The sequence below is a fragment of the Esox lucius genome, chromosome 7 (genome assembly GCF_011004845.1).
Source record: "Esox lucius isolate fEsoLuc1 chromosome 7, fEsoLuc1.pri, whole genome shotgun sequence".
Classification (NCBI taxonomy): Eukaryota; Metazoa; Chordata; class Actinopteri; order Esociformes; family Esocidae; genus Esox; species Esox lucius.
Genome location: NC_047575.1, coordinates 17,555,744 through 17,574,659, shown reverse-complemented (window position 1 = coordinate 17,574,659; position 18,916 = coordinate 17,555,744). Strand labels below are relative to the sequence as shown.

The following is an 18,916-nucleotide window of genomic DNA, read 5'->3' as shown; positions in this document are numbered from 1 at the left end:
GTGCATTGATGCACAATGCATGGTGACTTTCAAATCTGTGAAGGCATCATTAATGCTGAACAATATATACAGGTTTTGGAGCAACATATGCGGCCATCCAGACAATGTCTTTTTTAGGGAAGGTCTTGCTTATTTCAGCAAGACAATGCCAAACCACATTCTGCATGTTTTACAACATCATGGCTCAGTAGTAAAAGAGCCAGGTGCTAAACTGGCAAACTGGCCTGCCTGCCGTCCAGAGCCTGTCATCCATTGAAAACATTTGGCACATTATGAAACAAAAAATACGACAAAGGAGACCCAACATTTTTGAGGACCTGAAATCCTATATCAAGCAAGAACAGGAAAACATTTCAAAACTACAGCCACTGGTCTCCTCAGTTCCCAAACGCTTACAGTGTTGTTAAAAGAAGATACACAACACAGTAATAAACATGCCCCTGTCCCAACTTTTTTGAAATGTGTTGCTAGCATCAAATTCGAAATGGCCATGTATTCTTCCAAAAACAATAACATTTCTCTGGATCAACATTTGATATGTTGTCTTTTTACTATTTTAAATTAAATTAGATTAGATTAAATGATTGGCACATCACTGCACTTGGTTTTCATGTGCATTTTCCATATTTTTTGAAAACAGGGCTGTACTTCTAGAAGGTGCCAATAATATTGTTCAGGCCATTTTAGAATTAGCTAAGATTTTAAGTTCAACTGCAAAACAACAAAATACATAATGGGGAAACACAATTATTTTTGAATTTCTGCAGTTTTCTGTGCGTTATTTAAATAGCCAACTTCAAGGGGACCAAAACTGTAAATGCAATCTAAACAGTGAACTGCAAATTTCAAACACTTGTTCTCCAATTAATATGGACTCATTAATATTGACTCTTACATTACTATATGATTTTTTTCTTTACTGCAGAGTAAATATACTGTACCTTTATGATATTGTGCTGTCAAGTATATTAATTAAGATACACATATTTACAGTATATTAATCTTAGTGGCTGTAATAACAAGGAACATTATTTAGGAGGTATTTTACTTGTGCCATTTGATTATTTGTGTGGGATGGGGGTATATTCAAGAGACTATAATGGAATTGCAAGCCATTTACAGAGAAGTCTATTTACACTGCCGGCAGTAAAGAACACTCAAATACAGAAAATATAAACCATCAGTAAACTGTCCTTTTCCTGACATACACTTTGGGGAAAAAAGTCACTTCTCATGTAAAACAGACATATCCATACCACATAGGACATCAAATGAAACAAACATTTCTAGACTAAAATTCAGATTTTTAAAGAAAAACGCAACAGACCAAAGAAATCTAATAAGACATTCAGAACCAACTGTTCTGCATTTGGAATTATAATTTATCCATGCCCATGCACCATTTCATGCTTACAATAATTAAAAAAAGAAAAATGATAAACAAAGTAATTTATGACAGGATATTCAGTATCAGTCATACCAGTCAAAATTAATTCTGCAGTCACAAAAATATAATCAAGCATAACAAGAATTTCCTGTTAAATGAAACAAAGGGCTCCTAAAGGGCGCAGCGGTATAAGGCACTCTACCGCAGTGCTGAGGCATCCACTAAAGCTATAGCTCAAGCCTTGACTGTGCCTTATATAGGCATGTGGTCAGGAGTCCCATAGGGCAGTGCACTGCCCAGGTTGCGATCTAGCAACTACCTTTTGGTGAATTGGGGACCTTCAAGCTAAACAAATGTCGTTAGGATGTGACTTTCCACTCACTGATTCCTCTAACTTCCTGGTTGAGTAAGCAGTGTGAAAAGAAGCATATTGGCCAAGCAGGACTTGTCTCGGAGGACGCACGTCCTGATTTTCAATTCTCCCAAGCCAATTGGAAGCTGATGCCATGAGACAAGGTCATAAGTACAATTAGATATCATGATATTGTGGAAGAAAAAAAAAAGGAAAAATCATGAACATAAAATTTTCCTTTACAAATGTTTAATAATCCCTTTGCAACTTAAATTATAGGCTACAATGTTTAATATATATTCTTCTATATATGAAATACAATATAAATTAACATAAATGACTCCCTCAAAGACTTAAACAGTAGAATCTAAATATTGCACATCCTCCTTTGACAACTGTGTTGCCTCAACTATCCAATTGGTTTTTAGTTTGTGAGCTGAAATTATTTGAGAGTTATGACAATATTCTATTATTCCCTTATTCATGATAATTCAGCAAAACAAATGGATACTTGGACACCAAATATTGTCAAAGATTCTGACAATTAACACTCTCTTGAGTGTTTAGTGAATAGTGGTAATCTACAAAATGAACTGAAATAAATTGGCCACACCCTTCATTGTTAGGTAACCACATAGATACAAAAACATAGTGGTGCCTCCAAATGACAAGAACAATGGTTGGTCTTTCATCTCTGCAGTCTAGATTTCATTCAATGAATAATTATGAATGAGCAACACCAAAGCTCTCAATGATTCATCTGGTCCATTTGTGCCAGTTGCAAGAAATGACTGACAACCATTATTACTGCTCCCTAATGAATCCTACAAAGGTCTGTTCACTCACCTCAATTTGAAAGGCTGGTGTTTCTGGAAATGAGCATAGATTTAAGGCTGCATGAGAAGAAAAAAAACTCTGGCACATGGATGCAAGACTTGAGCAGGTTCGCTGGTGAGTTTACAGGACAGACTACTTCTACAACATACAATTGAAATTATCAGGCCAATGTGTAAATGCTTTCTCTACCAGTGTATTCCTGCATTTGGTGACAGTGAACAGGACTGCTGTCCAACCAGGCAGAGAAATAACAGCAGCGAATAGTGAGGAAAATAAGGGTAAGTGAACATGAAGACTTCATGGCTTTTATAAGTGGGTAAGACCTACAGCGTAGCCTTCACATGTTTGTCTTGGCTTTCAGCTGAGAACCCTTGGCATGGTCCAACCGAGCTGGAATGTCTACAGGCCTCTCAAAGAAGCGCACAAGGACGGGCTCGTTGAGCAAGGATGCTAGGATCTGTTCAAAAGCGAATGACCACTCAATCTCCTGTGGGACAGAGCTCGCTACCAGGGTTATGGGAGTGTTAGGGGTGTTGAAGCTGCTCTCAGGAGTGCTGGAGGCCTCTCCGTCAGGCAAACAGCCCTCCAGGAGAGCCTGGGTGTGGCTAGTTGTAGACTTCAAGGGGCTGGCAGGCTCCTGGAGTCTTCGCCCTACTTCTTCCATCCTCAGGAGGAGGCTGGTGACTCGAGCCACAGCGTGGTACAGAGACTCCTCTTCTGGGTCTCCATGGAATAGGTTGTACAGTGTTTTGGAAAACTGGATAAACTGAGCCTGGTAACCAGAAAAAACATAGTGGACTACATTTCTTATGCTTTCACAATGGGAGTATTACGTTGGTGAACAGAGGAGGTGAAAAGCCCCTTTTCAGAAAATGCTTACGATGTTTCATAGACAAGAACTTGAGTTAAACTTTTAGTATGCCGATGGAAACTTAAATTATTAGCACTCTCCACATGTGCATGTGACCATGGACCAAAAGGTTAACCATTAGGAATTCAAAATAACGACACCCAATAAAGCATAATGAATCATCAGTATATTGCTTTATCATAATGTTTATATTATATACAGTGGATATAAAAAGCCTACACACCCCTGTTAAAACGGCAGGTTTTTGTGATGTAAAAGAATGAGACAAAGATAAATCATGTCAGAACTTTTTCTACTTTTAATGTTATCTATAATGTGAACAATTCAATTGAAAAACAAACCGAAATCTTCGAGGGGGACACTTATGTAACCAGGTTATTGTGAGTTTTATTTATTTTTTCTCTCAAAGATTTCAGTTTGTTTTTCAATTGAATTGTTCAGGTTATAGGTCACATTAAAGGTGGGTGTGTAGACTTTATATCCACTGTATGTTTAATAAAGGTCCTTAACCATTTATATATTATAAATTGTAATGTGAATGTATTGCTAATGTTATCAATAACAAAATATATTTTCCTAAACCCCCTCTGCACTGTGTGCTTAATGGCCATTGATATGATTTTTAGGGCAATTTTGAGAACAAGGCTAAATACTGCTGTTAATGTCAACAAATGTCCATCTTTTTGTGAGAAATTACACTGGCCTCACAATAAAATATTTATAAAGTATAAATAGCCCGCACTTCATATTAAGACTCACTAGAAATGTAACTATTAGTCCACATTTTTAAAAGGACCTCAATTATATCTTATTGAATGGTTATAGGAATCATCAATCAACACATTAAAACATGTTCATCAGGAAATGGTTGAGGACTAGGTTGTTAACATTTACTAATGTCAGTTCATACTTAATAAATTATTAACAAACAATATTAATGCTTTTCTTCATGCTCATGGTAAGTTGCGGTGTATTTACCTGGTTAATTCTGGGTAAATCCTTAATACTCTCCTCTTTCTTTAGTATCTCATCCTGCCATTGTTTCAGGTAGGCCTGGAGATCAACTTTCCCTCTGCCTGTTGGAGTGAAACAGAAAGAGCGTTTTTCTTACACAAATGAGTTGGTAGATATTGCTTGAATTGGAATAGAAGTCAAGAGCCTGGTAAAATAGAAAGAGAAGTTAACTAATTTACCTCTTTCAGGGCTTCTTCTGATCACACTTTCATCTGAAATATTGGACACTACACAGCAAGTACATTCACATCAGTCGGAGAAAGTCATACAGTAAAGGACATTTTGTTATTCAAAACCTTAACTGATGAGACATTGTATAGGACAAAAAGTGCTACATTCTGAAATGATAGAATCAATAAATGGAAAATATATATTTAAATGAAAATAAATCCAACAATAAATAAGATAGTAAAATAAATATGAATTTTGAATACATATAGATATACATGTAATACAAACGCAAAAGGGGTGGTGTTTGGTGGTGCTTCAATAAAGTAATGAGTGAAGGGGTCTGAATACTTAAATACAAAATGTTCTTTATACATTAGCAAACATTTCTAAAAACCTGTTTTTGCTTGGTCATGATGGGGTATTGCTTGCAGATTAATGAGGAAAAAACATTTTAATACATTTTAGAATAAGGCCTTAACATATCAAGATTTGGAAAAACTGCTGGGGTCTGAATACTTTCCAAATACACATTACCATCTACCTCTGCCAGTGGCCACATCTAAATGTTTAGCACTAATAAAAAAATCAGTGTCTAATGGCCAATCAGTGTCCTAGGCTCACAGCACTGTAGTCCAATCAGAAAAGCTCAACCTAACTGCAAGTCATAGCCCGGTATAACATTTTAGTTACAAGTAAAATAACACAGAATAAATAAATACATAATAAACACATAGAATAATACAATAAAATGGTGTTATAATTCTACTTATCCATCTCATAATAAGGAATATTTCATCCTCCATAGACTGACACATATCTAGATGGTAGTGAATAACAGGGCTTATTTCATCCCCCATAGACTGATACATATCTAGAAGGTAGTGAATATAATAGGACATATTTCATCCCTCATAGACTGACACCAATTTAGATGGTAGTGAAATAAATCACACACAATGATGAAGACAGACAAATGAGAATCTACTGAAGGTTAAACCACAGACGCCATATCGAGTTAAATGATTATTCAGCAGCAGAGATAGAAAAGAGCAAAGCAAGCTGACCAGACAATCGACTCAAGTTGGATAAATCATCAGTCATTGGAATAAAGTGAGACAGCCTTTGGCCCTTTGATTGGAAAGGAATACCTGTGAATGCTAGAAGAAGAAATTCACTTTGAAATCATGCAACATTTAAGTAAGAACAGATTTAAGGATTAGTTCATAAAGAGATTAGTCAGCAATTAGAATAGTAGCATAAAATATACAATACATTTTATATATAGTAGGGGATAGTCTGTAGGACAGTTGTATGGTTATTGCATTTCTTAATATACATATTGTATTCAAGAAGTATAAAAGTATGTTTCATAGAAATTACCAATGGCTGGTAATCTTACCTGGTGGCTGGTGAAGCTTGAATAGGAATTTCAGTTTGTTGGTTAAAGTACCGCTGTACAAAATGTCTGTTGAAAGCACAACAGAAAAAGTCTGGGAGTTAGTGTGAAAGCCTGCATGAAGTTGATGCTGGATTAAATGTGATGCCTAGTTTCCGTAGATAATGGTAAAGCCATGGTTTGGAGCAGCATTCACAGATCTGGAGTGGGCATCAGACCAACTCTATAAGCTTACCCAGGGCACAGCAGAACTCTCTGAAGTTGATGAGTCCGTCCTGGTTCTCATCCAGCAGGCGGAAGGCCCAAAGGAAAAAGGCGTCCTTGCCACTACAGAGGGACCATGGCTCCAGGAGGGAGAAGAGCAGGCTGAACTGTTCAAAGCCCAGCTGGTACTGCTCCAGGTAGGCTAGGCTGGGGTCATGGTGCAGCAGCACTGGGCTGTTCATTGTCCAGTAGCAGCTGAGAAAGTGTTGCCTCTGGAATTACATTTAAATATTCAACCTCCACTCATGTCAACATTTTATCTATGAGAAGGAATATTACCTCACATCCTAGGTGGAAAATGTACAGTGTACAAGTACTCAACTGGGTTCAGCTGTGTTCACCACATTAGGGAAGTATCTAATTCAGATCTAATTAACCAGGTAAAGGGGGTTCAAAACTAACCAGTGATCAAGTAAATGAAAAGTGTAAATGTCTACTTAATGTCACAGGCTGGTTATTAACTGTTTCTCTGGTCATTTTGCTCTAACTTAAGAACTTCCCAAAACTGGTGAACACAGTGAGTGCTTTTACTTTGTACTTTTTCCACCTATGCTTCACATACTGTTGTTTAGACAATAGTACATTACTAGTTAAAAAAAGTTATTGAAATATTGCACCTACCTTAAACAATGCGTAAAGGTCATCAAGTTGGGAAGCACTAAACTTTACTTCTTGTGACACTACCCGTAGCTGGAGAAAAAGTGGATCTCAATGAATCCTAGGCTGCTGCCTCTGGAACAAATGCGGCTGTACCTCATGTTAGATTCTAGCCTACTGCTATTTCAACTAACTCTTTCCTTCTTCTCTTAAACTTAATCAATGAAGAGCATACAATGCCAAAAACAAATAGAGATACATAAAAAAAGACTAAAGTCTGAGGATATCCCACTCACCACATTTTGTTTAGTTGTATCTTCTAAAGTCTGGATTACATACAGTTTGTTCCTTTTCCGCATGCTTTCTACTTCCTCAGATTTCATGTCCCCAAATTTCTGTAAGAAATGTAAAAAGGCTAAATCAGTGTTATTCCAGATATGGAGACTTAAATCAGGTTACAGCAGCTCTGTTACAGTACCTCATAGGCCTCTTTGATGAGATCACTGATGTCCACCTTTAGGAGGGATGATGCTTTGTTGTTGTTCCCTACAGAGTTCTGCTGCACTGTTTGTGGTAGAGGGCTGTCCTTATTTGTCACATTATCAAAAAATCTGGGAGGGCAAACAGGCCAGCAGTTAAGTCATGTAAATTCCAGTAGAATTATGGCACTTGATTCAGATCAATATCCGATATATTTTATTAAATGCATTACGAAGACAATCGTGTAATACACACAAAAAAAACGAAGCCATTAATGAAATAAATTATGAAGAAAATCGTGGAATATAGATAAAAACATACTGACATAGTAAAATAAATAGATTTGTGAACTACTACAATCTGAAGCCCATATGGGTCATTTGTGAATTGCAGAAGTAACAGCTGTCCCTTGACTTGGCCCCATGTAAAAATGACAAAAACATGGTAAAAGATTTATTCTCAATAAATGGCATCATGAGATCAGGAGAATACCAAGGCATTTTGGCCCGCTGTCAAAAAATCTACAGTGAACATTCTGCGAACCGAGTGTTTAAACTGACTTGTTGAGGATGGTGACGGCCTCAGCGTCGTCATTGGAACTGATCAGGCCTTCCATGTTGTAGTCAAGCACAGCCAGGCCTAGTTGCAGGATGGCTTTGATGCCGTCATAGAAGAAGCAGTCGACCACATTGACAGCACTCTCTATTGGCAGAACACTGATGAACAGCGTAAGGAACCAAGACAGGGACACGGAAGAGAAAAAGGACAGGTCTGTCATGTGCTCCGTCAGCTGGGTGAGGTGCATTCGAATCAGCTCCTCAAAAACCGCCTGGTCAACCAGTGCACCTGCGGAAAAACCAGATATTAGCCAACAGTTACGGGGCAAAGGGGAAGACAGTAGTTCAATGCTAAACACACATACAGGGCATTTATTAAATGTGATTTCACACTGAAAACAAGTTATGTTTCTCTCACCAATGATCCTTCGGTTGAAATAGTCAGGCAGCATCCTCTCACAGATGGCCACCAGCAGCCAGAAAGCCTCCTCCTCTTTTGCATAGAGCAACAGGACTGACGTCAGGATATTCATGGCCTTCGTAAGAGTAGGGGAAAGATGGAGCTAAAGGTTCCCATTATCTTTTTGAAAGAAAGAATGCGTTAAAGGGTTTCTAGCTTCTACCTGGCAATAACCGATTTTCGGGTTCCTATAGGCATATGCGGTGAGGACTCGGCGAAGAGCAGATATGCCTGTGTCGCTCTGGAAGGCAGGATGTTCTGGTAAGGAGCGGTGCAGGTCTCTCTCTATCTCATCGGTGGCCAGGGTGCTGGTGCCCAGAGACTGATCCACCAGCTCACTGTAGTAACCCGGGTTAGTGGCCATGTCATTGACAGCCCCTAAAGTACGAAGGCAAATCACCAAACACTAAATTCAATATAGCACACAGCTACCTAAACAAGTTACTGCTTTAAACATTCACTTCTATACTTAAACACACTTCTATAGTTCAGTTGAATAGCCATATCAAACAGTACCTGAGAAAAGCATCCAAAGCTCTCCTCTTAAAGCCTCAGGGACACCTCGCACAATCAGGTCCCGTGTCTTCTTGGTACAGAACATGCTGGTGCCACGGCCATACTCTGAGAAGTGAATGTTCCATGACTGCTCCTTCATCTTCTCCTTCAGCTGGCAGGCCAAGACAAAACAGGGGTATAAGAGCTGTTAAGACTGAGAAACATCTACAGCACAGAATGTACCAATTTATTGATCGTACATTTTTCCAATCTATGAGAGAAAGTGATATTTAAGAGAAAAAGACCAGTCTTATCCACCATTTTGGGGTCCATGTTTTCAGTGTCCTGGGGATGGAACACAGTCATGAGGGCCTCGGTGCTGACAGCCTTGCTGCTGTCCTTCTGTCCCACCATCAAAGCCACCTCTTCTGGGTTGTCCTCAAAGTGATTGATAAGGCTCTGGCACTCCCCTCGGATGACCTGAATGGCACAGCAAACACAGAGTTCAGTTTTGTTTGTTTACCATAGCAGCAGTTTTCACCAGGCAGACATGAAACAGAATTTGAGACCATTGGATGGTTGATTGGCATTGGTGGATAAGAATAAGCCCTTGTCGTTTCATCAACACCATTCCAAATCACCAGAATATGTGTATTAACTTAAATTATAGTCTAATTAATTCACAGCTGAGAAGTGAAAACTCTAAAAGCATTAACAAGGTTACTAACTCTAAACTGAATAACCACTAATAGAAGCCAACGTATTCAAACATAAACATTTTTGAAAAGAAAATGACCATCCAATTTGGTATTTGCCCAAATTTTCCAGATGGCCATAGTTAACGGCAAAATTAGACACACCTAGGGAAAAAGTGCAGTTAACACAAGTTACCTCAGTTGATGCAGAGTGCTGTGGACTGGCAGTTATCCCACACCTCCTGCGGATAGCATTGGCGAGACGCTCAAAGTCTCGTACTTCGGAGAATCGTAGAGCTCTCTTCCCCCGCACACACACAGTCAAAGCCCTGCTGCTACGGTCGGGCTTCTCCACACCAATCACCTGTAAGGATGCAAATTTGTTTCACTGGACAACACCAGACAAACCACAGAGCCAGGAGAATATACCATCAGTTATTCTTCAGGTATCAGAGTAGCGCACAGCATCTTGCCTCTCGCATGGGGATGATAACATGGCACTGGCTTCCATCCTGGCTGGCGAAACACAGGTAGCTTTCAGAGAGACAGATCTTCCCCAATGTGTTGAAGTGGCTGAAAGGCACCCACAGAAAGCTCTCATACACCTCCATTAGGTTCTCCTCTTTAGGCAGCCTGAAGAAGGCCCGGAACTGCTCGTTCCTAGCGTGCATTTCTAAGCCTCTGGAGGAGACAAATGTGAGTGAGGAGCACATGGAACACATTTTGAGTCATCTCAAATTGGCACTGTCCTAGGATAACTGAAATAGTTACAGAGTCATTTTGATTATATTAATTTTTTTATGATATGATACTGCTCTTTCATGTTATTCCATCTTCAAGAAATAGATAATTCCAAAACATTATATCGGTTGCTTTTCAGCCATTCTAATGTAGAATTGCTGTGTATCTTTTTAATGTGTCTCTGCATGCAGTTAAAATGAATTTGCCAACTGGTGCCAGCAGAATGACAGTATGTCTATGGACACAACTCCCTTTGTCACTACTGCTGAAAGAAAATCTTAGGGGAAAACACTGAGTGAAAAACACTGAGTGAAAAACACTGAGTGAAAAACATTGAGTGAAAAACAATATAGCACCTCTTGGTGATTTGCAGAGGGTCTGAAAGGGACGGCACTTCCTGGAAGGTCTCCTTGTCAAAGAGGCGTTTGATGGAGTAGTCAGCCAGCTGCTCCATAATCAGGAAGGTCTCATTGAGGTGAAGGAACATGGAGAAAAAGTGGTCCTCCCCATTGGCCAGAACATGTATGCTCTCTGCCAGAATGACATTGGATGTTTTCTCAAGCCTCCAGATCTCATTCCAAGAGATAACCAGCTTCACTGAAAAATAAACAGATCTTTAATTACTAACTTGCTGGCATTCTACCATGCCATGGAATAACAACAACGTTTCCAAATGCAATGTATAATTGGCAGTTCAGTGTCAGTCAAGAGTGCTCAGGTCCGTCCCTCATCTCACCCTCAGAGCCCAGTAGATAGGAGTAAAAGGAGAGGAAGTTGGTGCTGAGGTAGAGCCAGCCCTGACAAGGCACACGGCCCCTCCAGTAGCTGCATGAGTAGTATGTAACCAGCTTCTCCTTCTGAGGGAGATCAAACCATTTCTCAAACCGCAGCAACGCCTCACGAAACTTCTCAGGGTCATCCTCCTGACCGCATGACACCTTCCCTTCCTCAGCAATCAGACCCTTTAGAAAATATGGATGAAGGACAACTCTGAAGGACATCTCTTGAATTGTTATTCCCACTCAGTGGCTAATTTATTAGATTCTCTTCCTAGGAGAAAACCGTCTGGTGTAAATCACATTGCCGTGGCAGCATAAAACAGGCGGCCAGATATTAAGGCTTTGAGTTATGTGAGAAAAAACCAAATCAGTGACCAAAGCCACAGTAAGCGCGATACGATTTTGAGCAGGATGTACTGGTTCCAGTATCTCAGAATCAGCAGCACTCATTGGTTTTTACTCACTGTCAAGTATTTATTTTTAATTAAAAACATAAATGTTCATGAGGTGGATGCATTTTTACCAAAGTATACTGGCCGTGTGTTTTTAGTTATTGTTTAGCTGAATTATATTCATTTGTCCAATTGAGGTCTGTGTTTTACTGGCCATGTATTGCAGATGCAGTAACAAAAGAATCAATTTGAGCATTTAGCTTGATCTTCTTGAATTACTCATGCAGATTCTCAAACCCACTGGATAGGTAGGCCATTGTTACAGGCACTGCACGTGGTTTTTCCATAAAAGGGCCAGAATGTTTGTTAAATTGATGCTATTATAAACCTATTGCGCCCTGCTTCGCTTTCAATAGACAGTAAGTTGTTTCCATATCATAAAACAATAATTAAATAAACACAACTAACTTGAATTTGCCCCTTCACTATACGAATAAATCATTTATTTTGAAGGAGGCCTCCATTTCCCTGTGAGAGTGACAGAGACCAACAATAATAGTGCGTAACAATGTGTCTATCCGCATGTTTCATAAGCTGTAATGGCTACTTACTCTGATCTTGCCTTGCACAAAGCTGGTGATGTCATCGCTTGAGTCAAACACAGACAGTGTTCTCATTATGTTCTTCTCCAGCCACTCCCAATGTTGGCTGATCTCCTCCTTAGTGCCACCTAACCACAGGGGAAATGTTGTCATAACTGAAAGGAAACTGTTTATAAAATGTTTCCACTCTAACTCATTGGGTTAACATTGTGACAGAAACGGGTAGTTGAGAAGAATTCTCACCACATGCTATTGACCAGTAGACCTGGGAGTCTGGGGTCTGATGTAGAATACGAAATGGAGCGACTTTGGACGTGGAATCCAGCATTGTATCCAGAGTTCCAACAAGAAGACCTGTCACAAAAAAAACATAACATAATTCCCAATGAAGGATCAGTGCAGTCAAAAACAACATCATCATCATCATCATCATCTTCCGCTTATCCGGGGCCGGGTCGCGGGGGAAGCAGTCTAAGCAGAGATGCCCAGACTTCCCTCTCCCTAGACACTTCCTCCAGCTCTTCCGGGGGGACCCCGAGGCGTTCCCAGGCCAGCCGGGAGGCATAGTAAAACATATTTCAACATGAGGTTGGAATAATCCTGTGGAATTCAGAAAATAATGACAACGTCATTATAGTGTGAGATCGGTTTTGTGTGGACAGCCTGCTGACAACACCGGGTGGTAAATTAACATAGTTAATAGACCATTAAGAAAGTGTCAAAAAGGCATCTAGGCGGTTTGTGGTACAATGCAATGTGCTGTGCCTAAGAACAGCTCTAAGCTGTGACACAGTATACTGGCCATATACCATGCCTAATATCCTCATTATAATGCATCATACCTAAGAACAGCCCTTAACCATAGGCCATATATCAACATCATCTTGTGACCTATTAGCCTACATAATTATAATATCTGACTGTGTACATAAGACTGAGTGTTAATAACATGTACATCAGTCAATTTGTGAAAATAATATTCTATAATTCTTTCTTGACATCTGTACTCTATTCAAGAAGCTGACAAGCATTTTGCTCTACTTTTAATAGCATGTACTTTTAAAATGTCTATCCAACCATTACATTTGATTAGATTTTTAACATGGAAAATTGGAAAACTAAACGGATATTGTGCTGCCTATTATGACATAAAATGTTTTCCTGCATGTCAGTAGCACAAAACTAGTGTTGTTTCCTATCCCCAAAGTGACCTTAAAATAAATTACAAACAAGGTCAGAGCTAGTCATACACTGCCACCCAACACCGCATCAATATCTATTGCTGCCAGGCTTGGTACTATAGCACAGCTGCACACAGCTCATCCCCAGGCTAATTTCTGGGTGGAAGAACACACAGTGGCCTACACTACAGCTGTGAACTGATTACAGAGTTTGTTCTCAACCATTAATTATCTGCTGTAAAAGGTGTAACAGAAACTCTGACAAAATCTCTGCATTTTCAGTTTAAAAGGGTCTAATTAAGAAAAAGTATAATTTGGTAACACCCTGCTATATCCTATGGTCACTGTTGATTTAAATCTGAATATGTCAGGAAAAAGGATCCTTCGGTTAGAGGTGATGTAGATGGGCATTTGAATGGGAATGCAACAGACATTGGTGGACCTCCACCGTCATTATCCCAGTCAGACATGTAGACTATGGTGCACCATTTCCTCAAACCCATTAATCAGCTCGGATGTTCGGAGGAATTAAGTACAAACATGTTGTTTGCAGTGTCCATCTAAATGATGAAGACACACAGTCACATGAAAAAGACAGGACACCCTGTGACAACCGTTGTCTTTTCCAACATATTTAAACACATGGACATTTAATCTTAATTTTAACCACTTTGAAAGATGGAAATAGTATAACAACAATAAAACTGATGTTTTGTACAAACGATTTGTAAACTGTAATTAATAAATGCAATTTTCATGTGAGGACAAAGTAAGGACAACCCAATAAACTGAAAATGGCTAAGATTTTAATCCGGTGCATCACATCATGTGCAAATGATTAGAACATCGTTAGACAGGATTTTGGAGGAGTCTGTCTTATTTAAACCTCAGACATTTAGTTCGGTTTATCTTGATTGCTGAAGTGAGTGGTATCATCATGGTGATATTAAAAGAGCTCTATTAGGCCTTCAGAAAGAAGGTTGTAGATGTGTAAAAGTCTGGGAAGGGATTAAAAAAGATCTCCAAACAATTAGAAATCAGCCACTCCATTGTCCAGAAATTAATTTACAAATAAAAAACATTTAAAACAACAGCCTACATTGCCAGGTCAGGTCATCCTAGCAAGTTCAGCCCAAGAGCAGACCACAAGATGCTTAAAGAACTCTCTAACAATCCTAAAATGTCATCACGGGATGTACTGGTAGCTCTTGCCACATTAGATGTTAAAGTACATGCATCTACCATCAGAAAGAGACTGCCCAAGTTTGATTTTCATGGGTGGTGTGCAAGGAGGAAACCCTTGATGTAAAAAATTAAATAAAATAAAACAACAACATCAGGGCAAGTTTGCCAGAGAACACCTAAACAAAGACCAGGACTTCAGGAACAATGAGCTTTGGACAAATAAATCCGAAGTTGAATTACTTGGGCACAATAACAAAAGAAATGTTTGGCGTAAACCAAAGACAGCATATGTGCACAAGAAACTCATACTAACTGTGAAGCATGGGGACGGACATGTCATGGTTTGGGGCTGCTTTGCTGCAGCAGGGCCTAGTCAGCTCACCATCATAGAATGTACAATGAATTATTTATTGTATTAGAGGGTGCTTGAGGAAAATGTGAGACCATCTGTCTGAAAATGTAAGCTGAAGCGGATGTGGACCATGCAACATGACAATGACAAAAAATATTCCATATTCCTACTGCCACATGGAGTAGGAAAAACTCTCAGTCTTCTTCTCTCAGTCACTGTCGGAGACTGATAGTCAGTAATAGGAAACGTCTAACCGAGGTTATTTCAGCCAACAGGGGCAACACCGGCTATTAGGGCATAGGGTGTCCTAACTTTCTCCTCAGCAGGAACTGGCATCTTGGTTCATTTTGTTGTAAAATAAATGATAACACAATTAAATTTTCCTTGTTTTTGGTTCAATTACATCAACTTTAACTATAGCTATTGTTTTAGGGAAGATCGAAGATTGATATGTCCATAAATGTTTCATGGGGCATCCTACTTTTTTTTCACATGACAGTGCAATATCATTCCCATAGGATATAACCACTAGCAGACCATCATCTTCAAGGGGCTACATTAAAGCCACCTATTTTTATAATAATTATAGACTAATATATTTACTGGCAGCAAAATGGCAAGCAAACAAGGTACCCTTCTCTTTCTGCAAATCATACAATGATTTAAATAATCAAATAGGGCAGCATTACTTTTAAAGAACAGGTATTATCATGCCATATCAAAGGCGGGGAATCAGTACACCAGATAGTAGCAATGGAAAGGATGTGCACTGACTTGGCTCTTCTCCCTTTACAGCATCATGCTGAAAGCTTACATTTTCATACCCAAGTGTCACTGGCGGATGAGGAAGCAAGACATTCCACTCCCAAATCTATTCTGGTTCTAAGGAACTAAATTAACTAAGCAGCTGAACAGTATAGAAGAGAACCACCCATGACAGCCATTTATTCACATCAAGACTGCCGCTGCCAACCTGGCACATACACTACCATTCAAATGTTGAGTCACTTAGAACATATCCTTGTTTTCAAATGAAAAGCAAATTTTTTGGCCATTAAAATAACATCAAATTGATCAGAAATACAGTATAGACGCTGTTGTAATTGTAATTGGCCATTGTAGGAATATCTACATAGGCGTATAGAGACCCATTATCAGCAACCATCAGTCCTGTTTCAATGTGTTTGCTAATTCACGTTTATCATTTTAAAAGGCTAACTGATCATTAGAAAACCCTTTTGCAATGATGTTAGCACAGATGAAAACTGTTGTACTGATTAAAACTGGACTTTTTTAGACTAGTTCATTATCTGGAGTATCAGCAATTCTATTACAGGCTCAAAATGGCAAGAAACAAAAATATTTATTCTGAAACTCATCAGACTATTGATGTCCTGAGAAATAAAGGCTATTCCATGCAAGAAATAGCCAAGAAACTGAAGATATTGTACAACACTGCGTACAACTCCCATCACAGAACAACGCAAACCGGCTCTAACCAGAATAGAAAGAGGGATGGGAGGCCCCGGTGCAATGTCCTAAAGTCTCTTCAGATTACCTCAACAAAATTGACAACTAGAATGCCAAGGGTCTGCAAGGGTACAGTACAACTGCAGCATATGGAGGACTCTAACTAAACCAAAGTTTGAAGGATTCAGAAAATTATTTCTAACCCAGTCAATTACTATATTTCCTATTCATTTTGCTATATTTCGTATTCAAACTAATTTCAGGGGAATTTCTAAGTGACCCCCAAACTTTTGAGCAGTAATGTATACTGCCCTTTCAGGCCCTTGACTTTGACAGAGACATGGATTACCCAAGAAAACACTTCTACTCCAGCAGCTCTCTCTTCGTCTGGGTTTTCCCACAGACCAAGAGCGTCTGGTCGGAGTGGTGCTGGCAGCATAGGGCTCTTAAGTTGAGACTCTCTCTCTTCCCCCTTACTCACACTTCTTTCCCATCTTAAGAATTCCAAAATGTCAGTGTCACATGTCCAATCAAACACTGTTCTTGTTATTGACAAACTTCAACCCCATAGAGGCTTTTCGCAAAATGTATCTGTGTATATCCAGTTTAATGATAACCATCAGGTAGAATAACAGAAATAATTTCCCAAAATTGTTCAGAAAACGACAGAGTAGACTTACCTGACAGATGTGTATCATGACTAATTACAGATTATTATTTTTTTAAACGGAAAAGTTGTTCAACTAATTTCATACTTATTTAGGAAATTATAAAAGATACTTTGGGGGACTAAATAATAGCTTTTCAAGCAGAAAGCAAAATAAGTATGACAAAAGCTGAAAGTAAAATTATTCTCAAATAAAAAAGGTATACAATGGGTATGACATCACCTAACTTATTGCTGTAGTTATTGTGATTATAACTAGTTTACAAGTGCTTTTACCAGGCACTCCACTGGGTCATGCCTAAGAACAGATAACCAAACACAACACCCCCTCAATCCTTATGGCTTAAATAACATTTTAATGGATAATAACAACAACATTAATTTTGAACCACTGCTTTTCTTTCTATACAATTAATACACATTTATTCTTGGCATTGGTCAATATATTAGTTTTGATTGGACACCCTAATATATTAACCTGCCGAATGTGGCTAACCCAACAAAAGATTGTGCGCGCGTGTTTACGTGTAAGCAGCAAGTGTTATCGCTGGATTGTAAAAAACGAAGACAGCTACGTAGTGAAAGTAACCAGTCTGTGTAGTCATAGTCAGACTGTTTAAATTGTAGCAATACCTGTTGCGATAAACTGACGTTTGAAGTCCCGGCTGTGCATTTTGACGCCGGGAATGACTGTCATCTATAAAATTATCTTAACATTAGAAAGCAGATTATGGGGAATGTGATCTCTCCGTCTGATTGCGTGCACACCATGATGGAATAGCATTGCAGTGCCACTGGGTTTTACCAGAACCGCAAAGAGCAGAGCAAACACATACCTGTCAAACCCCCTGCTCCTTCTCCATATCCTCGCCTCCTTTGTAACACGAAATAATCATTGCCCTTTTCCGTCACCCATAACTTGAATGCATTTTTCAGCAATATCTCTTCAGGTTTAAGCCACATATTTCAATTCACACAAATTGGTTGAATCCAAATTGCATGTCAAGATGTTCATTTCTAATACAACCTACACCCGTGGACATTTGTTTGTGTTAGCACTAAGCGGACCCTTTCCCACGTCGACAAAAACGTAGCCAAAATCAACCATACTAGTACTTCTGGGGATTGTCGTTTTTTATCTGGGTGGGTGCGTGGAGGCGAATAGAGCTTGAGTGATACAATAGACTAGACTTCCCGTAGTCCTTCACGCTCAAAAATAATTTCCGTGTTTGAGAAGATCAACACCGCAATGTATCATTGGTAATTTATGACGTACGGACTGATCTAAAAACTATAAGGAGTAATTAATTTTTATGCAAGTTATTTGTAGTTTAGTGCTCGGCAGTTGCCAGCAGTCTTTGCATCCAATCACGTTTAACTTCAATGTGAAAAACACTGTAATCAACTCTTACTTGTCAGCTTGATGCGTAAATATGTGTGAAGTTATTTCATATAGAAAAAAAATTCTGACAGATGTGATGCAAAATCTGTTGGTAAAATAATGTGGGGCATCTGATTTTTTTCAAACATATCGTTGGAAATACTTGTGTTTGGAAATAACTACAGTACCCTCCACTAATAATGGCAACCATGGTAGATATGACCAAAACAGGCAGTGAAAAAAATTATTTGCCGTTTATCCTATTGTTATTTCACTCAAAAATATTCCCAAAATGGAACTTTTAAGTAAAATTATTGGAAAAAATTAATGAGAAATTAATGATTTTTCCCCCTCAAAAACAGGTGTCACATATTTTGGCACCCCAAGAAGTTCTTATGAGCAAAGTTTAACAGAAGTATAATCCATTTTACTTTTTTATTCATATTTTACATTTTTATGTTTACCTGAGTGATTAGGAACATGATTTAAGCCATGATTTCCTGTTTCACTGGGGTATACAGTGGGTATAGAAAAGAATCACCTCCCTTTAGAATAATCACATTTTGTTGCTTTGCAGCCTGAAATGAAGA

General features: G+C 38.9%; 1 protein-coding gene across 3 annotated transcripts; it reads right to left on the bottom strand.

Annotated features, from left to right (window-relative positions):
- Positions 1 to 517: 517 nt before the first annotated feature.
- Positions 518 to 18,048, bottom strand: tbc1d8b (TBC1 domain family member 8B). Of its 3 annotated transcripts, none has more exons than XM_034293430.1 (21): positions 17,782 to 18,048; positions 12,334 to 12,444; positions 12,100 to 12,218; positions 11,054 to 11,279; positions 10,674 to 10,914; positions 10,050 to 10,257; positions 9,773 to 9,940; positions 9,200 to 9,361; positions 8,903 to 9,053; positions 8,550 to 8,764; positions 8,345 to 8,462; positions 7,930 to 8,215; positions 7,368 to 7,500; positions 7,186 to 7,284; positions 6,914 to 6,982; positions 6,264 to 6,504; positions 6,032 to 6,097; positions 5,697 to 5,789; positions 4,641 to 4,688; positions 4,426 to 4,523; positions 518 to 3,348 (listed from the first exon to the last, which is right to left on the bottom strand). In XM_034293430.1, exons 1-21 carry the CDS (start codon positions 17,906 to 17,908, stop codon positions 2,914 to 2,916), a joined length of 3,414 nt encoding a protein of 1,137 aa, XP_034149321.1. In that variant the 5' UTR covers positions 17,909 to 18,048; the 3' UTR covers positions 518 to 2,913. The 3 variants fall into 3 exon arrangements, with proteins under 3 accessions (XP_034149321.1, XP_010893714.1, XP_010893715.1); XM_010895412.3 differs by having other exon boundaries at positions 5,781 to 5,789; XM_010895413.3 differs by lacking the exon at positions 5,697 to 5,789.
- Between the last annotated feature and the right edge of the window lie 868 nt (positions 18,049 to 18,916).

What these genes read in the sequence shown, in the direction of transcription:
- tbc1d8b (XM_034293430.1), bottom strand. Translation starts at nt 17,908, where the DNA reads ATGTGGCTTAAACCTGAAGAGATATTGCTGAAAAATGCATTCAAGTTA. An exon ending in CTATCTACTGGGCTCTGAGG is followed by an intron (nt 10,915 to 11,053) that starts GTGAGATGAGGG and finishes TTTATTTTTCAG; the next exon opens with TGAAGCTGGTTATCTCTTGG. An exon ending in ACCTTTACGCATTGTTTAAG is followed by an intron (nt 6,505 to 6,913) that starts GTAGGTGCAATA and finishes ATGTAATTCCAG; the next exon opens with AGGCAACACTTTCTCAGCTG.